The sequence below is a fragment of the Scleropages formosus genome, chromosome 11, assembly GCF_900964775.1.
Source record: "Scleropages formosus chromosome 11, fSclFor1.1, whole genome shotgun sequence".
In the NCBI taxonomy this organism is placed as follows: domain Eukaryota; kingdom Metazoa; phylum Chordata; class Actinopteri; order Osteoglossiformes; family Osteoglossidae; genus Scleropages; species Scleropages formosus.
Genome location: NC_041816.1, coordinates 29,833,471 through 29,854,741, shown reverse-complemented (window position 1 = coordinate 29,854,741; position 21,271 = coordinate 29,833,471). Strand labels below are relative to the sequence as shown.

Genomic DNA, 21,271 nt, shown 5'->3' with positions numbered 1-21,271 from the left:
GAATTCCCAGGCCTCCATTATTTAAATGAAGTGGTTCTTGGTACTTAATATGTAAACGATGCAGACATTTTTCAGCGTTGCCACATTACTTTCATCCACCATTAGGAAGGAGGAATGTCCTCCCCTACGTGCTAAACTGTTTACCCATCTCACACTTGAAGTCATTCCGCTGCTCCGTCCAAGAGGCGACCGAGCAGCATGTAAGTTTGCTCCCAAACAGCATGAGCGTGGAAGCCGGAGGGAAACGGGCTGCGGGGTTCACTCTTTCGGCATGAGCGCTCGTTGAGACTGCATCCCTGAGCATAGCACTGCGGCCCTCGCCATGGCAACAGCAGTGCTGCTCAGCAAGGTTTGCAAGTAAATGCTTGTAAACGTCCACGTCTCATCACTTCTTTTATTCTGTCCGTTTGTTTGTTTTCAAGCGTCTACAAGTGTTATTGCTGCTAACGGTACCTGTTGCGTGTGTCTGCTTTTTTGGGCTCTTGCGTCAATTGCTTCGCAAGGAGTAGCAGCGCAACACAACGAACAAGGAGGAGCATCAGGGGTCCGCCGGCATTAAATTGCTGTACGATGAGGATCTTACATAGCGAGAAAAGTGCCAGGAACAGACAGGAAGTGCCTTGGAAATGCATAAACACATACAAACTCCTGGAAAAAGCTGCAAGACCAGGAGAGCCCTTAGAGTGGCCGGACCGCTCCCAATGATGGATGTTTCAGACAGGGATAAAACTAGTATTAAGGTCAATGTTGAAAGGACTATCTTCTGACAGCTGAGGAGAACAAATGTATATGTATACATTTAAGTATAAATAAAAATTCACATAGGACAGAAGGTGTGAAGATTTAATAACTATTTAGCAGTTTGTGTCACTGGGCTAGGTATGTTAAAAAATAAAAACAACACACAGAGGAGTTGTCAACACTGGTGCACCTTACACAGACATAAAAAGGCGAGAAAAGGGCTCGTCTTCTTTACATTCACAGAATGAATATAAAAGCTCAGTTTATACACGATGCACAAATTCAGAAGCCCTACTTTGTAATAATACACAGAAAACATAAAATGCATTACATACGCAAGAGACATTTTTTTTATGCCACAATGTTGCACCTGAAGGAGGTGAGGCCAACATTTGCTTGAGCAAAACCCAAACTGTTCCGGTGCTTTGTGTGTTCCTACTTCAGGTAAATTGCCCCTGACTGCCGCTGCTGCGCCCCTGCCGATATAACTTTACCTGCTGCAGATGAAGGAGCTGAGCAAACTGCCCCGGCACCGTGGACGGGGTGCGTGTTGCGGTATGAGGGAAGTTTCAAGTGCTCAGCTGAGACAAGGCCCTAAGGGAAGCACACGTGTGACCATAGAAGCGTTCCGGGGCTCCGTGTTCTGTTCCAGCTTCCAAATTACATGGCTCCCTTTTCCTATTTCACTCTTCAGCTATTTGTTTGCTAGAGAACAACTCACTCAGGACTTCATGTTTTCCACAAAATAGCAGATATTTACAACTGAAACTAAGAAACCAAACCCTATCAAGAGAGTATAGACGAGTGCTACATGAGCCCTGTCGTTCATTCATCGCTTGGATCTCTTGGCAGGGGGCTCCTCCGACTTCTGTCCCCCTCGGGTGCGAACTGTGAGGGGGCTGCCTTCTCGTTTGCGTCCTTGGCCCCTGCCCACCCTGTAGAGAAAGATGATGCCACAGTTTTTAGCCAAAGGAACAAAATAATATGCAAGAGCTGACTGCACAGACACACGTGTGCTGCCATACCGTGTGGTCTGTGGGCTCTCTTCCTTTCCCGTCAGTTTGGTCAAGGCTCGTGTCGAAGGTTTACTTGGTTTCTTTCTGAAACACGGAGAACAACAACAACCATCACTTCATTTGTGCCCAGAAAAGCATAGATTTAAAGACTCGGACAATAGCTAGTTCCGCAAGCTACTAATTCAGCTCACGGAGGCGTATGAAAGATGCATTGCAAAGCAGTGCGAAATACACCGTTCAAGGTGGCGTACAGTAGTAAAAATTAAGGAAAAAGACTGATGACTTGGGCCGTCAGTTCAAATGCCAAGAGCACTCTAGTGGTTGTCACTTGGGTGGCTTTAAAAGACATTCAGAGAAATGACATCTTGCACAAGTAAGCAATGCTACCACGTCTTCAGTCTTTACCTCTCGGCCTCCAGGCGAGATGCGGATCTCGTGGTGGTTCTTGTACGAGTCTCTTCCTCATCTTCTTCCTCCTCGGTTTCCCCCTCCTGCTGTCGCTCACCCTCTGCCTCGGCTGCCTTTCCGTCCTTCTTCTCTGACGGGGTCTTAGCTGTGTGACAAACATTAGCGTAATATCAAGAGACGTTAATATTTGGAAAGAGGTCACTGTCCACTACCGAGGCACATGCAAGGAGAAAATGGCGACTGTCGAAAGGTCAGAGCTGGACCTAAGTAATATAGCAGGCCTTGACCAACTCTGGTTAATACGGTTAAAGGTGTGAGCTGTTGAAGCTTTAATATGGCACATAGCACATTCTTCATCTTTGTTAATATGGCACATAGCATAGCATTCTTAATATGGTACATAGCACATTTCATCTGGATTTTGTCTTTTCTTTGATGTTTACTGTTAGCAGTGCTCACTTCTGTATTTGGTGACCAAGTGGACAACCCTATATCTAATAACCAGTGGAAGAAACCCAGAAAAGCTGAGTGCAGAGGCATACAGTATGGTGACCTTCATTGAGTGCAGTTCAACAACCAAGGAAAGTCATCTGCACTTGTCTGCGCTGTGCCTCCTCGTGCTCCCTGTACCTGACTGCTCCGTGGCAACTGTTGCTGCTGCTGCTGCTGCTGCCGCCGCTGCTGCTGCTGCCGCTGCTGCTTTAGGAGGCCTTCCCCTCCTGCCTGGCTTCTTCTCCGGAAGTGGCTCCTTCACCTCATCCTAGGATGGTACAGGACAAAGTGTAAGCCAACCTCTCTCTCTCTCTCTCTCTCCCTACTTCCGAGCCCTTGTACACTTCTAGACCTGTCCTTACACTGTCAGTCTTCTCAGCTGAGCTTGGGTCCTTCCCATCCTCCTGGTCATCAGAATGGCTCACTGAACACAAGAGAACTGAGATCACACTATGGCCTTCTTTGTAAACAGGTGTGCTCCAATGGAACCACAACTAGTGAAACTTAACCAAAACATCTCACCACTGTCCTCTCGAGGAACTTTTGCAGCGTGGCTCCCTGGGCCATCGCTCTTATCTTCCCCCTTTTCCTTCAGGCAGAAACACATTGTAATTGAACAAAGTCACCGTTCATTTTTCTAATTTTCATCTCCTGGCATCTTGAAACACAAGATCCATGTTAAACCCGTTGAGACAACCAGGCCTAATGAGGATTCTCATGATGTAGTTAAAGTCCATAAAGCACGCAGTCTTTACCCCTCCTGACTCCAGAATGTCCCCAGACCGTTTCCTCTTAACAGCAGGCCTACCTGTGAGGGGAACACAAAAAAAGCATCTGCTAAGCAAATAAATGTAAATGTAAATAGGGTCTCATGAAAACGCAGAGCTGGAAACAGCTCCCCTGGGTCTCCAAAAATAGCACCCAAGAGCTCTGAGCTTTTCATACTGGTCTACAGTTGCAAAGATGTAAGTGTAACATCTGCTCTTGGAACACAGTATTACAGGCCATCATTTTGAGACGGTCAGATATGTTACTGGGCGACCAATATTCTACCAGGCAGTTCCTTAAACATGTTCTGATGCTGGAAAGCACTGTGGTTGCTAATGCTACGGGACACGAATTTATAACGCACGTGTGTGTGTTGGCTCTTTTGATTCTGAGCTTCCGAGGTCCTTTTCCCCACTGTGGTCCTTTGGAGTTGAATCTGCTCCAGAAGCAGAACATACAATAGGCATTAAAAACACTAAAATTTTAACATTTACATTTATTCTCTCTCACACACACACACACACACACACACACACACACACACACACACACACACACACACACACACACACACACACACTTTCGGAACTGCTCGTCCCATACGGGGTCGCGGGGAACCGGAGCCTACCCAGCAACACAGGGCGTAAGGCCGGAGGGGAAGGGAACACACCCAGGACGAGACGCCAGTCATTCAACATATATTTGTCTTCAAAGTGGTTTTTAATTATTACTTCGCTGATACCTTTGTCCAAGGGATCTTTCAATGCTACACTATTGCAATGATACTGAAGTCCCCTACAACCATTCAGCCATCTACACAATGTAAGCAATGTAACAGACAGACACACACTAATATTTTACATTAACTTCTCTGCTCAGTCATGACTGCAGTCACTCCCTTTTGCTTCAAGTCTCAAGAAGTCAGAGGGCATAACCTTGTTTTTGGAAAACGCCCGTCATGCCGTGGAGCTCACCTGAAGACACCTTGCCTGCACCTGGAGGCCGGCCTACCCGTCCACGTCGACCTCCTCTCTTTGTACCACTTTTCTCCTCTTCCTCCCTCTAGGGCAGGAGAAAGTAGAGGCTGTTTTACTAACATTTCAAAACTTATTATTAAAACAAACTGCGGCAAAAAAGCCAGCATTGCATACTACCAGACAAGTGGCGTACCGTATCAGCAGAGACTTCAGGTTCACTGTCACTTCTCCTCACCTGGTTATCTGGAGAAAAGATGTAGTAACTAATAAGCACAGGCAGAAATCCTACCTAGTCCCCCAACATTACAGCTTTCTTGAATTCTAGAATTCTTGTGTTTGTGGTACTGTGTAGTTTACTGCAAATGTATTATGCCTTGTGGTAGAGTGGTTTAGCATGAATTCCTGATATCTTGCTATCCTGTGTACTTATAGTGTAAATGTATTATGTGTAGTGGTGTACTGTTGTCTTCATCATCATCATCATCATCATCATCATCATCATCTCCATAACCTTGAAAGTTGTGGGAACACCACTGAAAGCCCTTAGGTATCGCCAAAAGTGTACTTTAACAACAGTGTATCTCGCCTTGCAGCCCAGTGTGTTTTGCTGTAGTAACATTATGTCACAACAGAACCACTCACTCTTAGAGGCATTAGAGCAGCGTCCTCCCTGCACCAGCATCGCCACCTTCTCCGATTCCTTCACAATTCAACAGAAAGCATTGTGTTGCTATTAAGGTCATACTAGTGGTATCAAACACAAAAACACATTGCTGTTTCATTTAGCTACACTTCATTCATTCATCCAAACTGTTACACTCCTGACGTTACTTAGCTCATTTAATAAGTGATCAAACTACTTGCTCCTTGCTTTCACTTCCAAAATATTAATAAACGCTTCAGTACTTAATATTTTTGGCACAGCAGTGAAAGAAACTGAAGTCCAACCTCTTCTAGACTATCAGCTCCTTCCTCTTCTGGTTCTTGAGACGAATATCCTGATGAAAGAGAGGACAAGGATTTGTACAAGGATTAATCCTTCTGTGGTTTAAACACACATTTAACTGAGTTTAACTCGGTAGTGTCACAACTTCAAATTCGACTTAGTTTACACACGGCCCAATGGACACATGGCTTTAAACAACACAAGGTCAAGGTTGGATTGGCCTGTGGGAAGAGAGACCTACTGGTCTTCCTTAGGGGGGATACCATTCTCTTGACAGATCTTTCCACCTTAGATTCTGTCAACCTCTCACCTTCTTCATCCTAATGCAGTGAATAAGAGTTTGATTAAGAAATGTATCAACTCATGACATCACTTAAGCAACTGACAACAGTCTATATGAACAACTGAACAAAAAAAAAAAAAAATACAAGCTTCAAATGTTTCAAATGTTACTGGTGCAGGCATCAAGGAAAAACATGAAGAGTGCCTTAAAGCCTATGCTCACGCTCTCAGCTCTTGGTCCTGAGTCTGCAGAAACATTGCCCCTGCGGTCCTCCTTCTGGACCTTCCCTGAGGGGATAAAGGTACAATCACGTCAAAAGACTGATAAGTCATGACTCATAAGCAAGTGTAGCAGATATGCTCTCCAAAGTTTAGCAGTATATACCGGACTCCTTCTGGGCCATACCGGAGGCGCTCTTCGGAGGTCTCCCCCGACGGGCCCTTGTCTCTTTCACCTCCTCCAATTCTCCATCCTAGTTAAAGAATGACAGAAAGAATATTATCTTCACACCGTTTTAAAATACAATGCATCTCTTCAAAAACGGTCTATCTTTAGCTCTATCTGTGTACTGTATTTAACTCTATTTACTTCTGCAGAAGGCTCTGAAGATTGATCTTTGCTCTTGCTCTCCTTGGACAAAATTTTACCTGTGCAGAAGAGATCAAGAACATTTCTTAAAATAAAAGAGTTGACCAAATAACTTTAGAGAGCAACATATGACTTTTCCCATCAAAAATGTATTGTCATAGACAATGTCATATTTACCACCTGAGCTCATCAAGATTAAGGCGAAAAAAAGTCACATACTTGCATCCTTACTTGCTGCTGATTTCTGACTGGCCTGTCTGCCCTTGCGAGTCACTCTCCCCTCTGGCCTGTCCTCCTAATCACAGAATTTCATGGGAATGGGATTAGTTTGGCTGCACCTTTGACCCATATGAATAATGACCAAGGGAAGAAGAGATCCTCACTGTCCCTGATGGCTCTGATCCCTTCTCCTCTTCCTGCACGTCTGACTTTGAAGTGCTACCTATAATACAAAAAATCCAAGCCATACAGGTAACTCTCCTATGAAAAACCATTCATGGAAATGGTGTGACAAACAGACTGGGAAAACAGAGAAGTGCACGCTTACTGGCTTGTTTAACAATTTTGGGTGGCCGGCCTCGGCGAGTCTCTTTAACTTGTTGGGGCTGCTCCAGTTGATCTTCCTTTAGACGGAAGACAATTTTTGGTGTTAAGGAACTGGAATTTGTAATTATGTCCCTGCAATCACTTTCTTGCTTTACCACCCAAGAGCATTTGTTTTTAATAGAGCCTTTGATATGGTCAGGTAACATACTATTACAAGATCAGACCTTAACATACTTGGCAATAAAGCTTGTTCTGTTCTGTTCCGATTCTAAATCTTTGGAAGTAGTAGAGAGAACACAGGTGGAAAAAAAAAAAAAAGGCAGTCAAAAATGCTTTCCTCACAGATGTAAGAAAGAGTAGATTGAAATCTTGAGAGGTGTGTGTCAAAATGCAAATTTGTAGGCCAGGTCCAATGAAATTGACAAAAAGAATGATTACAGAAGCAGACCCTCACCTGCTTGTTTTTCTTTTCAGTTTCTGGATGTTTCTCTTCTGGGCAAAGACACAGGCATCAGAAGTCATTCTTTGTGTACAACTGCTTTGCTTCAATCTGACATTTACATGTACTTGTTTAGCAGATGTTTTTCTCCAAAGCAACTTAGATGTCATAGAAAATATAATGTGTACGTTACACTGGCAGAAAGAGACACTAAGATGCAGACCCGTGATTCTTAAGTGCAGTTAGTTTGTTTCTTTCCACCACATGAACCAATGTTCCTAACACGAGTAGCTGAATAAAACATTTACTTAGAACACACATGTGCTTATCAGGATTCACCTTGAACATGATTCACACGTTTTGGATAAATTCTCTACCTAATTCTAAATTACTTGCCTCCTGAAGTTTTGGAGAAATTAATCACAGTCTCTAATTTTGTTTAGAGACTGTGGGATCACAGAGTGTAATAACAGTACCTTTAGTGATATGAATTTCCTCACTGTCCCCAATATATGTTTCAGAAAGATTTTTAGCCTCTTCTTTGCTTTGATCATCTTCCTTCATCTCCTCTGTGGCTGCTGACACATCACCTGCAGAAAAGGCGAAAGGCAGCAGACATTCTGAGGAAAGGGCAACACTGGGTTGTGAAACTTAAGGTCACTGGATCACAGCTGTAGAGCAAGGAGCTGAGGTTTGAACTAATTTGTTAGTTCAAACTCCAAATTGAGCAGAGACAGAAAATAGTGGATTTTTCACAGCAAGAAAAAAAAAGAAAAAAAAGAGAAAAAAAAAAACTAGGGTGTATAAATGGAGTCACACAGAGAAACCTTTTTCCAGTTCCCAGAACTGAACACTTGTGTGGTCAGTGAGTTAGCAGCAAGCGTACAAGGCATGCTCTCACCACTTTCTAAGAGAGATACAGATGTCAGCTTAGAGTGCCCCCCTCCTCTTCCTCCATCCTCTTCACCCTGCATAAAAGACCACACCAAGACTTGTCATGTGACTTCCCATCACAACCCACACTTAAAAATCAACCACTGTAAAATGCAATATTTTAAAAAAAAAAAAAAAAAAGCAAAGATCTTTACTTTTAATTTATTTTGTTGGTTGTCAGCCATTTTAAATAATGGCAACACAAAGCAGCAAGTATAGTTGGTGCCTCGGAGCTCCTGGGTGGTGAGTTTGGACATGGGTTAAAATCTAGTTCAGTCTGTGTAGCACTTGCATGTTCTCATGTTTGCAGGGGTTTCCCCTGGGTGCTTCAGTTTAATCAGAGTTCAAAGATGTGTTTCAGGTGAACTGGTGACTGAATTGCCCGTTGTAGGTGAATATGTGACTGCCCTGTGATGGTGTACACCCCAACAGTCTATTTTATGCCCTATGCTTCAGGAATAGGCTCTGGATGACCCTCAAGAAATGGTTACAAAAATGGATGGATAAACTAAACAAAGCTTTCCTAAGACAATATATTTTAGCAGAAATGTGCAATAAAGTCATGACTGAATTAGTGAATGGTTAAGTAGTGACAACTCGAGATGAATGATACTTAAAATAAAAGTTGTGCTGAGTCACATTAGAAAAAAAAATTGACCTTATAACTATACTCACTTCAGACCTGTCCCGAGAGTCAATGTCTTCATTTGAAACTGTTCTATCAGCAGAATCAACATTTGGGCTTGCACTGGTGCCATCAACAGATAGAACACCATGACTGGAAGATATGCCTTTAGTTGACTTCTGAGCAGCAGATACTTTCAGGGACACCACATTTTCCTGGTCAGAAGATGCAACACAGACAGACTCTGGTCCCAGTTCTGAAGACTTGACAGTCGAATCCAATCCGAGTTCTGAAGATATTACAGTAGCTGGTTGTGGTCCCTCTTTGGATGATGCTAATCCAGATTCCAATTCTTGTTTGGAAGACAGAAAAGCAGGAGACTCTGATTCCGGTTGTAAAGACACATCGGCAGACTTCAGTTCTTTTTGAGAACACTCAATGTCGATGGACTCCGGTGCCTGTTTCAAAGACTCAGCACTGGGAGACTGCAGGTCTTGATCAGATGATTTGCTCTCGGCACGCTCGGGGCCTTCGCCAGAAGCCTTGCTCTCGGCACGCTCGGGGCCTTCGCCAGAAGCCTTGCTCTCGGCACGCTCGGGGCCTTCGCCAGAAGCCTTGCTCTCGGCACGCTCGGGGGCTTCGCCAGAAGCCTTGCTCTCGGCACGCTCGGGGGCTTCGCCAGAAGCCTTGCTCTCGGCACGCTCGGGGGCTTCGCCAGAAGCCTTGCTCTCGGAAGCCTTGCTCTCGGCACGCTCGGGGGCTTCGCCAGAAGCCTTGCTCTCGGAAGCCTTGCTCTCGGCACCCTCGGGGCCTTCGCCAGAAGCCTTGCTCTCGGCACCCTCGGGGCCTTCGCCAGAAGCCTTGCTCTCGGAAGCCTTGCTCTCGGCACCCTCGGGGCCTTCGCCAGAAGCCTTGCTCTCGGCACCCTCGGGGCCTTCGCCAGAAGACTTGCTTTCGGCAGACTCTAGGGCTTGATCAGAAGACTTGTTCTCAGCAGACACTAGGCCTTCGCCAGAAGCCTTGCTCCCGGCAGACTCTAGGGCTTGATCAGAAGACTTGCTCTCAGCAGACACTAGGCCTTCGCCAGAAGCCTTGCTCCCGGCAGACTCTAGGGCTTGATCAGAAGACTTGCTTTCGGCACATTCTAGGCCTTCGCCAGAAGCCCTGCTCTCGGCAGACACAAAGCCTTCACCAGAAGTCTCGTTTTTGGCACACTCCAGACCTTCACCAGAAGCCTTGCTTTCAGCACCCTGCAGGCCTTCATCAGAAGCTTTGCTCTCGGCACACTCCATACCTTGACCCGAAGATGCTTCTTCTGCAAGCTCCAGGTCTTTGTTTGCAGAAATAGCTTTCATAACCTCCATTTCTTTTTTTGAAGTTGCTCCATGAACAGGTTCAAGGCCTTGGCTTAAAGACATGCCCTCTAGAAAAGGGGTAGAAAATAGATAGCTGACAGTCATATAATGTAAATGCATTAATGGTGCTTGCATTCATCTCTGATGCAAGAACACAAATATTGTACCTGTTATGTCAGCCGACAGATAGGCATTTCGTTTTGCTTCAATGACACCTTCAAATTTTCTTGGTTTCTCCTTTTTCTCACTAACAACAGACTTGTCCTCCTGTCACAACATGGAATTATGTACGTTATTATGGGTAAGTTTGACACCTTGACTATAGTGCGATAGTGCAATTTCATGTAAGAAAGTTTACCTCCTGCATCATAGTGGACTTTCCATCCATTGAGACACTGACTCCTTGGTCACCTACCAAAACTGAAGCAAAATGTTTGTTACTCAGGAGGTAAAACTTTCTATAGCCAAAGTACTAATAGCTACATGAAACAGAGTTAACATACCTTGGAAACCAGACTGTCCATCCTTGAAAATGCCACATGATGGCTCTGAAGACTGCACATCCATTGGCTGAACAGCTGTTATGCTCCGATCTTCAACCTTGGGGACCAAATCCCCGAGAGCTTCTGATGGACTAGATGTTTGCAGTTCTGATTCAGGCAATACAGCCTCCACTGGAAAAAACTGGCGAATAACAGCAACGTTCTGAACAACTGTCATGTCAGGGTCCATGGATAATAAGGTCAAAGCTGCTTCCTGCCTCTTCAAGTCTGCCTCCTGGAGGGATGTTACAGATGGAAATTTTTGTTCCACCTCACTGTTGGGAGACATGGTATCAACATTTGACACTACTAGAGGAGCTTCCTGGACTTCCTCCCGTTGAACTAACCCAGGGACACATTTTCCTCCTTGGTTGACCATGTCATTGCTTGATGCTCCTTCTAGGGGGCTCAGTGGGCGGTTTGCTTCCAACGCTGCCCGAAAGGCTAAGTCCTCATCAACCTGTCTTGAGGTCTCTTCATCTTCAGGTTCAGGAGTTATGTCACTCAAGGCATCCAAGGTGTCATCCATGATGGTCACATGGCCAGTGGCTCTCACTGTCTCAGAGTCTATTCTATCCTCCTCAGAGTCAAGCTTCTTGGAGACAGGTTCCAAAATTTCTTGAGCAGAAGGGGAGAGAGAGGAACCAGGGGACAGCTCTTCACTTCTTGATCCCTTTTTCCTCTCACTCTGGGTCATAACTACAGTTTCTATATCTTTGCTTAGCTTTTCTGACAGCCTCTTGGAGTCTTTTCCTGCTTTCACTTTGTCATGCAAGTTTTCCTCAAAAGTCTTGCTGTCTTCCTTAACACCTTCTTCTTTCTTTCTCTCTTTAGCTAAGTTTGGTCTACTTACAGGTTTGGTTGCTTTGCTCTTGTTTTCATGAAATATAGTCTTCTTTTCCACCTTGGACCCAGCCTGCATTTTGGAATCCTCTCTGGATTTAGATCTGGATTTATCTACTGCAGCAGCTTTAACCTTTGAGCCACATTCCACATCCCTGGACTTCCGATCAAGATCTGTGTCAGAGCTGGGCTTCTCAGGCTTCACATGCTCTGTGACAGCATGATCCGGTTTGGGTTTACGTTCAGCATCTTTCTCACCAGGCTTCACATCCTTAGTCTCCAATTTTGACCTGGGCTTGTCCACATGTTTTTCCTCAGAGTAGCTTTTGGACCTCTTTATCATCTCCTTAGGATACCTGTCCTTCTTCTTCCCACTCTCACATCCAGGCTCAATATCAGACTTATCCTCAGAAGAGCCTGTGGAATCCAGACTGAAGGGAAGCTTGGCATCACTCTTCACCAAAGGAGCCTTCTCCACCTTGACCCTCTCCATTTTCAATGCGTCTGATGAAGATGGGACCTTCATTTTCTTGGTGCTGTCTTTCTGAGAGCCTTCTTCTTGGGCACCTCCCTCTTTACCTAATGAAGAGATCCGCCGATCTTTAGTCTTACTCTTCTTCTCTGTCTTCTCCTCTGCAGCTACCTTTGCCATAAGAGTGCCATCTTTCTGCCAATTCTCATCCGCGCTAGCTTCACTATTGGTCCGACTTACTCCTGCAATCTTCTCGGTCTTCTGTTTGGACTTACCACGTTCATCCGAGAGGCTTCGCTCCTTCTCAACCCTCTCCCTCTCTTTAACATGTTTGGGGGCTTCCCCTTGCTCTTTGCGAGGGATTCTGTCAAATTTACTCCCAGCTCTGTGTCGAAGTAGCTCCTCAGACCCCTGCTCCAGGTCTAGGATGAACGAGTGGGTCTTGCTCCGGTCCGACAGCTTTTTTGGGTCTCGAGGCTCATTGGAAACTGTTGCAGGGCTATCCCCAATGCTCTTCCTTCTTTGGCTCTCCTCTGATATGGTGGACTCAGAGATTCTCCTAGCAGACCTCGGATGAGGAAGCTTTAAGGAACCTGATTTCAATTCCTGCATTAGCATAAACACCCACAAAACAAAAAGCCAGTCACCCCACTGTCACATATCAGTATAAGCTTCATAACATAACACATACAGTACGTCACATAAGAGTTTTGAACATATTTTTAAATTAAGACTGAATATATGATTCTGACAGTAAATAACCTCTCTTCAAATGTCTCAAAGGCAAAGTGAGACATTAGAAATACTAACATTTAAGTGTTTTTACTTTGAATCTTTCTACACACAGAATAAATACAAAAACAAATTCATGGAAAAGGTATACAACTTGCATCAGATTTCTTTAAGGACTCCTCTGACATGTCTCCTTTCTTCTTGTTGCCAGTTTCTTCCTCTTGCCTATAAAACAATTATTTGGTTACAATGGAGTAAATACAGTGGCCAAAAGGGTACTGTATATACAGAGAACCAAACACACACAGACACACATTTTTCTCTTTACAAAAAACGTACACACAATACAAGCACACGCCACAAACTTGCAGTGATGCGGAAGAAATCACCCTTTTTCAATTGCGTAGTCTTAGATATTAGGACTAAAATAACCCTCACGTAGCCCAAGACAAGCCATAACAGTAGATACATATCATGTGACAAAGATATGACAAATTGTAGTTTATCCTAATATCAATATACAGAGGCCATGGATGGAAAAAGTAAAAAGTGCACCCCATAATTTGCTGAGATCTGGATTTTGACTTGACCATTCCAAAACCCTAAATATTTTCTTTTTCTGCAGTTCCTCAATAGATTTATTGCTGGCTCCAGGATTAATGTTCCATGATCCATTTTTGGGTAAGCTTTAGCTGTCAGACAGATGGTCTCACATCAGTTACATGAAAACACTGGTATTCATGCTAGACTCATTGACGGTGAAGCATCCAGGTCCTGGGTCTACAAAACAGTCCCAAATCGTCAGCACAAGTAACTTCTACGAGCATCACATAGTCTGACATCGAGACGAATTTATGTGGAGACCTTGTTCTTCCTGAAGAAAATAACAATGTACTCCACATTCGCTAGCAGCAACATTTGCCTTTCAGATATCATCATGTCTGTGGCATGCTGTGTTAAACCCCAATACTCCTGACCTATGAATGCGACTGCTTTTATATACACTCAACAGCAATATGTGAGGTGCACATAATTAGCAGCACTTGGCTGCAATTACCCTGACATGAAAGCACTAAGGGTACACTTTTCACACATGGCTTCTGTATGTAAACTTTTGGTTCGAATAAATAAAATATAAATTCAGTTAGGTTTCTTTGACTGGCATCCCATCCAGGGTGCAGCTGATGAAGACTTAATTTTATATTGTGATACAAAACCACAGAAAGGAAGGAGTGCACTTTGTTTTTCCACATCCCTTTATAAACTCACGTATGCATCCTTTCCACCGCATGCAGAACACATGCTCATACTCACTAACCTAGAGTGTTTCTTCCTTTTCCTGCTGATGGCTACCATCTTCTCCAAGACCTTCTTCTCCTTACGTGCCTCCTTGCAAGATGGGCCTTGGAACTCTGAGCTTGCAGAAGCTGTCTCCTTTCTTTCAGCTAAGTAAAAAGAACTCAAACTATTCAAGCAGTACTGACATAAATAACCTGCTTTCAACATGTAATGCACCACCATCTGAGGACTAACATGATTAAAACCAAGGAAAAGGACAAAACATTAGGAAGTGAATCACAGTGAAACATGTAACTTACGCAAAGAAACAGAATCGAACTGGGTACTGAACTTAAAAGACAAGTGTAAGGTGTACAGTAAAGAAATGTTAAGTGAAGTGATTAAAACTGCACAACAGATGAAAGGTACAAAGAGCAGAGATGGATACAGGAACGAAGTATACAGTAAGCTAAAGGTACACAGCAAGTTAGATGTAGAATAAATGCAAAGCATAAAGTTTTCAAGTGAAAACTAAAGTTACCGTTGTCTTCCTGCTGGCTGGCCTTCTGTCGGCGCTTCTCCTCCAGTCTCTCTCTGTTCTGCTGTCTCTTCAGTAGTCTCTCCTCCTTATCCTTGGCCTGGGATAGAACACAGTGCCGGAGTACCTTTGTATTAAACCACACCCTCGTGGAGATTCTAAAGAACGCAATGGGTGGCGGCAGGTCCGACTTACAGCATTACGACGACGCTGTTCTACAGTAACCTCATCATCGGAGTCACTATAGTAGCGGGAGTACAGGAAGGGTTTGTGAACGTAAGCCTGCCGACCCATTCGGGGCTTGCGCTCCCTGTTCTCTGCATTGTCCGAGGCAGCCTTCTTGTCTTCTATCTTCTCATCTGTACACGGCAGAGATAAAACAATGACAAAATAAGTGGTTCCTCCAGTCATCCCACTGAAAATATTTTTAAAATAAATTGCCCATTTGAGAGCCTCTGTGGTAAATTTAGCATGAATAATTGACTTGGCTCTAGCTCTACACAGACACAGTCTAGAAGGATGAGAGAGGCAGAGTGAGAACTGCACACACCCTCAGAGGTGATCTCTCCTTCCTCCGTGGTGTCAGACAGTTGCGGCTCCTCATCGCTTTCCTCCTCAAAGGACGACAAGTCACTGGTGTGGACTGAGCTTACAGTGATGTCACTGAGGCCTTCGAGGTCCGAGTCTTCCAAGGAGTACTCTGCCACAGACAAACGTACACATGAATTATGTTACAGTTGGAACTAGGGCCAAACAGCTAGGAACATCTGTACGCTCCACAAAAAACACTGCAGTGTTTTAACGCACTGAAACTGGGAATGACTGATGTAACTCGTACTTTGCAAAGTTCAGGAGCACTTTTCTGTAAACTACCTGCCACGATGATTAATTTTCCATTCTGCTGATGAACAGAGTGATGTTCTTTCAGTCATATACGAGAAAACTGGGTCCAGCGTTGGGTAAAAATTGTTGGAATCATACCAAGAAGTGCATTCCGGGAAAAAACTGACATTAAAACAGGCAGTAATTACTATATTGAACTGTTTAAAAACTTACAAAAAAATTAAGGAGCCTATGTGTCCTTGCTGAAATTACTCATTTCAGTCAATATAAAAGACAAAAGTCTGCTAATCAACACATGGGGCACGACTTCTCCTGTGCACCCAAAAAAAAAAAAAAAAAAAGGAACCCCCCCCCACACACACACACACACACACACACACACACACACACACACACACACACACACACACAACACTCCTGTGCACCGATGCAAACAGAAACCTGCACGCTCGCGCTCACACACACTGTGTGTCCATGCGTTTGCCAGTTAAGTACAAACAATCCTGCTGGCTCCATTTAAGATTACTTTTGCACTTTTAGAGCATGACCATACATTTTCCCCCACTCCATCTTTAATGATTACATAATACAAAATATGCACAAATAATCTGCAAACCGGACAGTCCACACACCTGCAATTAGAGACACACACACACACACACACACACACACACACACACACACACACACCGCTTATCTCAAGCGGGGTTGCGGCGAACCGGAGCCTAACCAGGCAACTCAGGGCGTAAGGCCGAAGGGGGAGGGGACACACCCAGGATGGGATGCCAGTCTGTTGAAGGGACCCCAAGCAGGACTCGAACCCCAGACCCACCAGAGAGCAGGACCCGGGCAAACCCGCTGCGCCACCGCGCCCCCCCACCTGCAATTAGCTGTACATTCTGTAATAATTACTAAAATTTTAAATACACACACACACACACACACACACACACACACACACACACACACACACACACACACACACACACACACAGCAGTTTAGACTCACAAATTCACCTAAACAGATGTTTTTGGACAAAAGGGGGAAAGTAGAAGAAAACTTTACAGAGATTTAGCCAAAATCAATCCCACATGTGCAACCACTGTGTAGTTTTGAACATCTGGATCTTAAACATATGGATCTTAAAGGTGAAACACGGGTGGCACAGTGGCAGAGCAAGCAGCGCTGCTGTCTCATAGTGCTTGGGTGGTGCGAGAGGACGAAGTTCAATCCCCGCTCAGTCTATGTGGAGTTTGCATGTTCTCCCCATGTTTGTGTGGGGTTCCTCCATGTGCTCTGGTTCCCTCCCACAGTCCAAAGACATGCTGTTCAGATGGGTTGGTAACTAAGTAGTGTCTGAGTGACAGAGAGAAAGTGTGTTTCAGTAATGTAGAGAGTGATCCCTTGTGATTAGTGTATCTAGCAGTGTAAGTTACTTTGGTGAATAAGATGTGGGCTGATAACACTACATAGTGTTCATTGGAAGTCGCTCTGGAGAAAAGTGTCTGATACATGAAGTAAGGTAAACAAAGATGCTCAGAGCAATTCTGATATTCTGGACTTGTTCTTGAATTATTTATTTTCCACATTTAAAAGTTAAGGTAATTTTTCTTGTTTAGTTTAAAAAATAAAAAAGGTGGGGGTAACTTGAACTAACAATAACACATTACACCACATAATGGGGCCAATTTGTTCTGCAAAACTCCCGCTGCGAGGGAGTCAAATTAACATTTTTATAACATTCAATAATAGTTGTAAGAAATTACATTTACATTTATTTAGCAGACGCTTTTGCTTTCCAATGGATAATATGTAGTGTTATCAGCCAGACACCTTATTCTCCAAGGTGACTGTTGTTTCTTGCTTGTCTTTTAATGCTATAACTGGTATGTGTTGATGAAGAAATGAAAATATATTTAGGTTTCATGTACGATACGATCAGTAAGTCCTGCTCAATTAGACGAGAATTAACGAACATTCTGTGCTCCGAGGACAACACCTACCTTCTTTGAGCCTCTCCCTGGCTTTCTGTCGGATGCGGTGCTTCTCACTGGGGGTCTCTCCATCTCTGGCTGATGCCTCCTCCTTGACTTTTTTAGCCACTTTATCGCTGGCCTTGTCTTTGCCCTCCACTGCTTTAAGCTCCATGGTCTCACCCTCTGGCTCCTTGGGCTCCTCCCCATCGACATGCTCCTCCCCTTTTTGTTCCACCTCACCCACGATACCCCCTTCCTCTGTTTGCTGGGAGGCTTTATCTGTTTCACACTCCATCTCCTGCACTGCCAGCCCTGGTTTCTCTTCCTGGACCTGTCCTGCTGACTCTTCCTCTTCCTCCACAAGACTCATGTCCTGCTCTCCAGACTCTTCTTCCTGGAGCAGCTCCTCTGGGGCCTGGTCCCTTTCCAGGCCCCCATTGGCAGTCCATTGAACACCAGGCCGTCTACTGCTCTTGTCCCCAGGCTTATCACCAGTGATCCAGGAATTGGCCCCTTGGTTCAGGGAGGTGATGGTATCCAGGATGGACATGGCATCACTAGCTACTGATGTGGCAAGGGCTATGGAGGGACCTGGAAAAACCATCAGATCAATCCACTGAGAAATTCAGAGGTGTACTACATTTATAGGAACTGCCCTTACTGTTCTTGAAACATGTAGCACATTCAACCTCAGTCAAACCTAAATATCTCAGGTATTATTCAATATTTGGACATTACTAGAAGCCTGATAAATCATTTCCAGAAATGTAATAAGATACAAACTTACTGGAAGAGTTGAATCTCTATCAGCAAAAAGTCTAATTTTTCTCCTTTTATAAACTTATTAATTCACAATGAATGTTTTGTTTCTGATGAAACTACAGAACGTGGGTCCACTGCTCTTACACATCTGGAATAACATTACATTTTTACTGCTATGGCCTACAGCAGAAGATCCCTCCACTAATATGTATGACATTTTCCACTAGAAGAGCTATCATTTCACCTGCATCATAATTTGAATGAATTAACAGAGAGTTGGTCCCATTTTTGAAGTGCACTGCTGAGTATCCACCTCTGCTAAATACTGAAACCTTTTGCCCCTGTGCTGTAGTTACATGTACCAATGTGAATGAATTTCTATTTTCTTGTTATGCTTATTTTGGTGCTGTCACCCAGTTCTGTTCTGGATGGACATTGTACTCATCTATAGAATGTCACTTGAAAAACAAACACATCAGACAATACAATCCTAAAGCTCAACGGAGTGGGTGAAATCCACCTAAAAAGAACTAATACATCACCTGGAGTCAGAATGTTCTGGTCTTGCTTCTCTTCAGTTTGAGCTGGACAGACCAGGGCCTCATCAGCAACCTGTCCAGGAGACAGGAACTCGCGGACCACCTTCTCCACCTGGGGCCTGAAGGTGTGGTGGATTTTGGGATCCACCACCTGGGCCACAATCCTGTCAACCCCCTGCTCCAGCATCCCTGATCTGACATGATGAAAACCAAGACTGAAGTGAGAAACACAACAGTAAACACTCACTGCTTAATCACGACTGCAGGAAAAGCATGTCAAGAATCTAAACAAAACACTAAGGAGACAGTGTTTTTCTAAGGTGAGCCACTGTGGACGTTCAGAGTAAACTTAGTGTAAAACAGACTGTGTGACTAGCAATGTTCAAAACCGCAGGACATCCTTGTCCAAAGTGATACACTACTTAAGTGTCAAAATGACAGCAGTGTGAACAAGAGCTGCCTTTTCTCTAGTGTGATCAAAGCACCTGGTGGTGTCACCACCTCAAAGCCCTACTGCCTTGCTACACTCTCACTCCCCTAATAACAGTAATTAAAACAACAACAACAATGTTCAGATTATTCAACAGCATTTCAGGTATTAGTGAAACACTGTCCAGACCTAATATTTATCTGTACTTTACAAGCAAACATATGTTTTGCAGACATACTGCAGCACCAGCTGGCGAATGTTGTTCCTCAGTTGGTTTTTGTTCAGATGAGGACTCCATGTGTGGTTGGACAGGTGGTTCGACACAAAGTTATCGACCCGCTGCCTCAGGTTCAGATAGGCAGGCTGAAAGTAAGACACGCAGAGTCAGGATACAAAGGACCGCAGATCAGTGCCCCAGTATAGAAGAAAGTACAGACATCCAGGGAAGAAGAAGCTATTTTACATACATTCATCGGACACTTCTCTCTGAAGCTATTTACAACGGTGAGCTACTTACCCTGATCTACCCACTCATACAGCTGGGTAACATTTACCAGAGCAACTGGCTGAAAGGATCTTTCTCAAAAGGTACAACTAGAGCGGAAGGTGGGATTCAAACACATGACCTTTGGGTCCAAAGGCAGAGAGTTCGAAGCACTACGCTACCTGCTTCCCCCCAGTTCCGCAGACAGTGTGGTAATCATTAAGGACAGGGAGCGAGTGACTTGTAGCACGAAGTTTTTGGTTCGAATCCCTCCCCCGTTGCGTTGATGCGGGACCCTTGATCAGTCAATCAATGTCCTTACCGTGAAGCGACACACAGTGGCAACACTACCTACAGCCCGCCGTGGAGGTGTCACGTGAGGAGATAAGACAGTTGAGATAAAAGTGTCACCAGAGGAACATCAACAAGTGGGATTCGACCGTGTCCCTCCTACTAGGGAGACGACATGATGACATGCGGAGAGAACAACGTAACATGATCATGATTTAACAAACGCGCGAAGCCTAAGTAACTTAAGGAATCTTTTCCCCACCGCCGGCGTCAGCGCGCTGTCCCGCTATTCTGCACCAACTCAACTGTGTGCGCAAAAAGGTAACAAGAAACGCCGAACAATCAAATGCTGCTGCTGCTGCGTGGCGTAAACAGGCCCTGGTCGATGATCCGTTCGTCGTTACAGAACCGGCGACGGAGCAGCAGGAGGGGCGGAGCCGCGCCGCCGGTTCGCGCTCTCTCGGACTCTCTCGGCGGAGCGGCTCCCTCCCCGCCTTCCTCCCCTTCCTCGCCTTTCATACCTTCGTGTCCACATCTGCCAGACAGTCCCGCCGGAACTGGTCAAAAAGACCCTGTGTTTTCAAATGACTGACGATCATGGAGACGAGCTGCGGATCTCCGGGCGGTAAACCGGCCATGGTGACCCCCACCCCTCCGGGCCCTCAGGCTGAGGCTCTGCGCTTCCCAAAGAAGAAGTCTAAAGCGAGAAGGTCGGAAACTGTGAAAATGTACAAGTCATTCCATCTGGGCGGCAGCTCCTTCCCGCTCCTGAAATGTTATGATTCCTCCAGGACCGCCACGACCCGGAAATACAAACCTTTTTGCGGAAGTGCGCTGTTCTCACGGCATGTTGCGCGTTTTAAAAGCGCGCCCCCTGGTGGCTGGAAGAAGAGCTTCATCGTGGCGTTTTCTGCGGGGAGGCGGAGGGGGAAGGGGAGAAGTAGGGGAGGAGGAGGAGGAGGGTGGAAACTTGAGAAGGTTTAGGAAAAAAAGAAAAAAAAAACTTGAGAAGACAAGGTTTCACTGTGGAGAACACAGACTTCCTTCTGTTCGCACCCGTGCTGCGGCCCGTCTGCACAAACTCCCACCAACAAACGGTGCAGGGCGACGTATCGAGGGCCACATGAACACTTTTTCACTGGTTCCTTTGTCCTCCGGTGACACTGATTCGGTCAAGTGAACAACTGCTGGTTTTGCTCCACACCAGTTCCTTAGAACAGAATGGAACAACAATTACTCAAATAAACTGTGTGTAAATATGGTGCCGCCTTCTTCTTTTGATCACATACCTGTTTCAGTACTATAGTAACTACTGTGGTGAAGAATATTAAACCAGTATTTTACATTTTATCCCACCACTTAAGATTAAAGACCTATGGACTAACTAAAATTTTGCATATTTTTTGCTTTAAGAGGTAACATT

General features: G+C 44.8%; 1 protein-coding gene across 5 annotated transcripts; it reads right to left on the bottom strand.

Annotated features, from left to right (window-relative positions):
* Positions 1 to 837: 837 nt before the first annotated feature.
* bod1l1 (biorientation of chromosomes in cell division 1-like 1) lies at positions 838 to 20,643 on the bottom strand. 5 transcript variants are annotated; one of them, XM_029256251.1, is made up of 36 exons: positions 20,370 to 20,643; positions 19,312 to 19,436; positions 18,647 to 18,837; positions 17,370 to 17,933; positions 15,073 to 15,222; positions 14,718 to 14,881; positions 14,526 to 14,622; positions 14,025 to 14,151; positions 12,865 to 12,931; positions 10,621 to 12,580; positions 10,476 to 10,537; positions 10,285 to 10,384; positions 9,536 to 10,185; positions 8,813 to 9,304; positions 8,106 to 8,172; positions 7,681 to 7,794; positions 7,220 to 7,257; positions 6,767 to 6,842; positions 6,603 to 6,661; positions 6,439 to 6,514; positions 6,220 to 6,278; positions 6,016 to 6,103; positions 5,854 to 5,918; positions 5,590 to 5,668; positions 5,351 to 5,400; positions 5,045 to 5,102; positions 4,596 to 4,645; positions 4,400 to 4,487; positions 3,790 to 3,861; positions 3,413 to 3,465; positions 3,180 to 3,246; positions 3,020 to 3,081; positions 2,796 to 2,925; positions 2,163 to 2,310; positions 1,767 to 1,841; positions 838 to 1,676 (listed from the first exon to the last, which is right to left on the bottom strand). In XM_029256251.1, the coding sequence occupies exons 1-36, from the start codon at positions 20,484 to 20,486 to the stop codon at positions 1,571 to 1,573; spliced, it is 6,546 nt and encodes a 2,181-aa protein (XP_029112084.1). In that variant the 5' UTR covers positions 20,487 to 20,643; the 3' UTR covers positions 838 to 1,570. The 5 variants fall into 5 exon arrangements, with proteins under 5 accessions (XP_029112084.1, XP_029112080.1, XP_029112083.1 ...); XM_029256247.1 differs by having other exon boundaries at positions 8,813 to 10,185; XM_029256250.1 differs by having other exon boundaries at positions 6,037 to 6,103; positions 8,813 to 10,185.
* Between the last annotated feature and the right edge of the window lie 628 nt (positions 20,644 to 21,271).

What these genes read in the sequence shown, in the direction of transcription:
- bod1l1 (XM_029256247.1), bottom strand. Translation starts at nt 20,486, where the DNA reads ATGGCCGGTTTACCGCCCGGAGATCCGCAGCTCGTCTCCATGATCGTC. An exon ending in CAGCCAGCAGGAAGACAACG is followed by an intron (nt 14,152 to 14,525) that starts GTAACTTTAGTT and finishes CTTTTTACTTAG; the next exon opens with CTGAAAGAAAGGAGACAGCT. An exon ending in CTGAAGTCTCTGCTGATACG is followed by an intron (nt 4,488 to 4,595) that starts GTACGCCACTTG and finishes CTCCTGCCCTAG; the next exon opens with AGGGAGGAAGAGGAGAAAAG.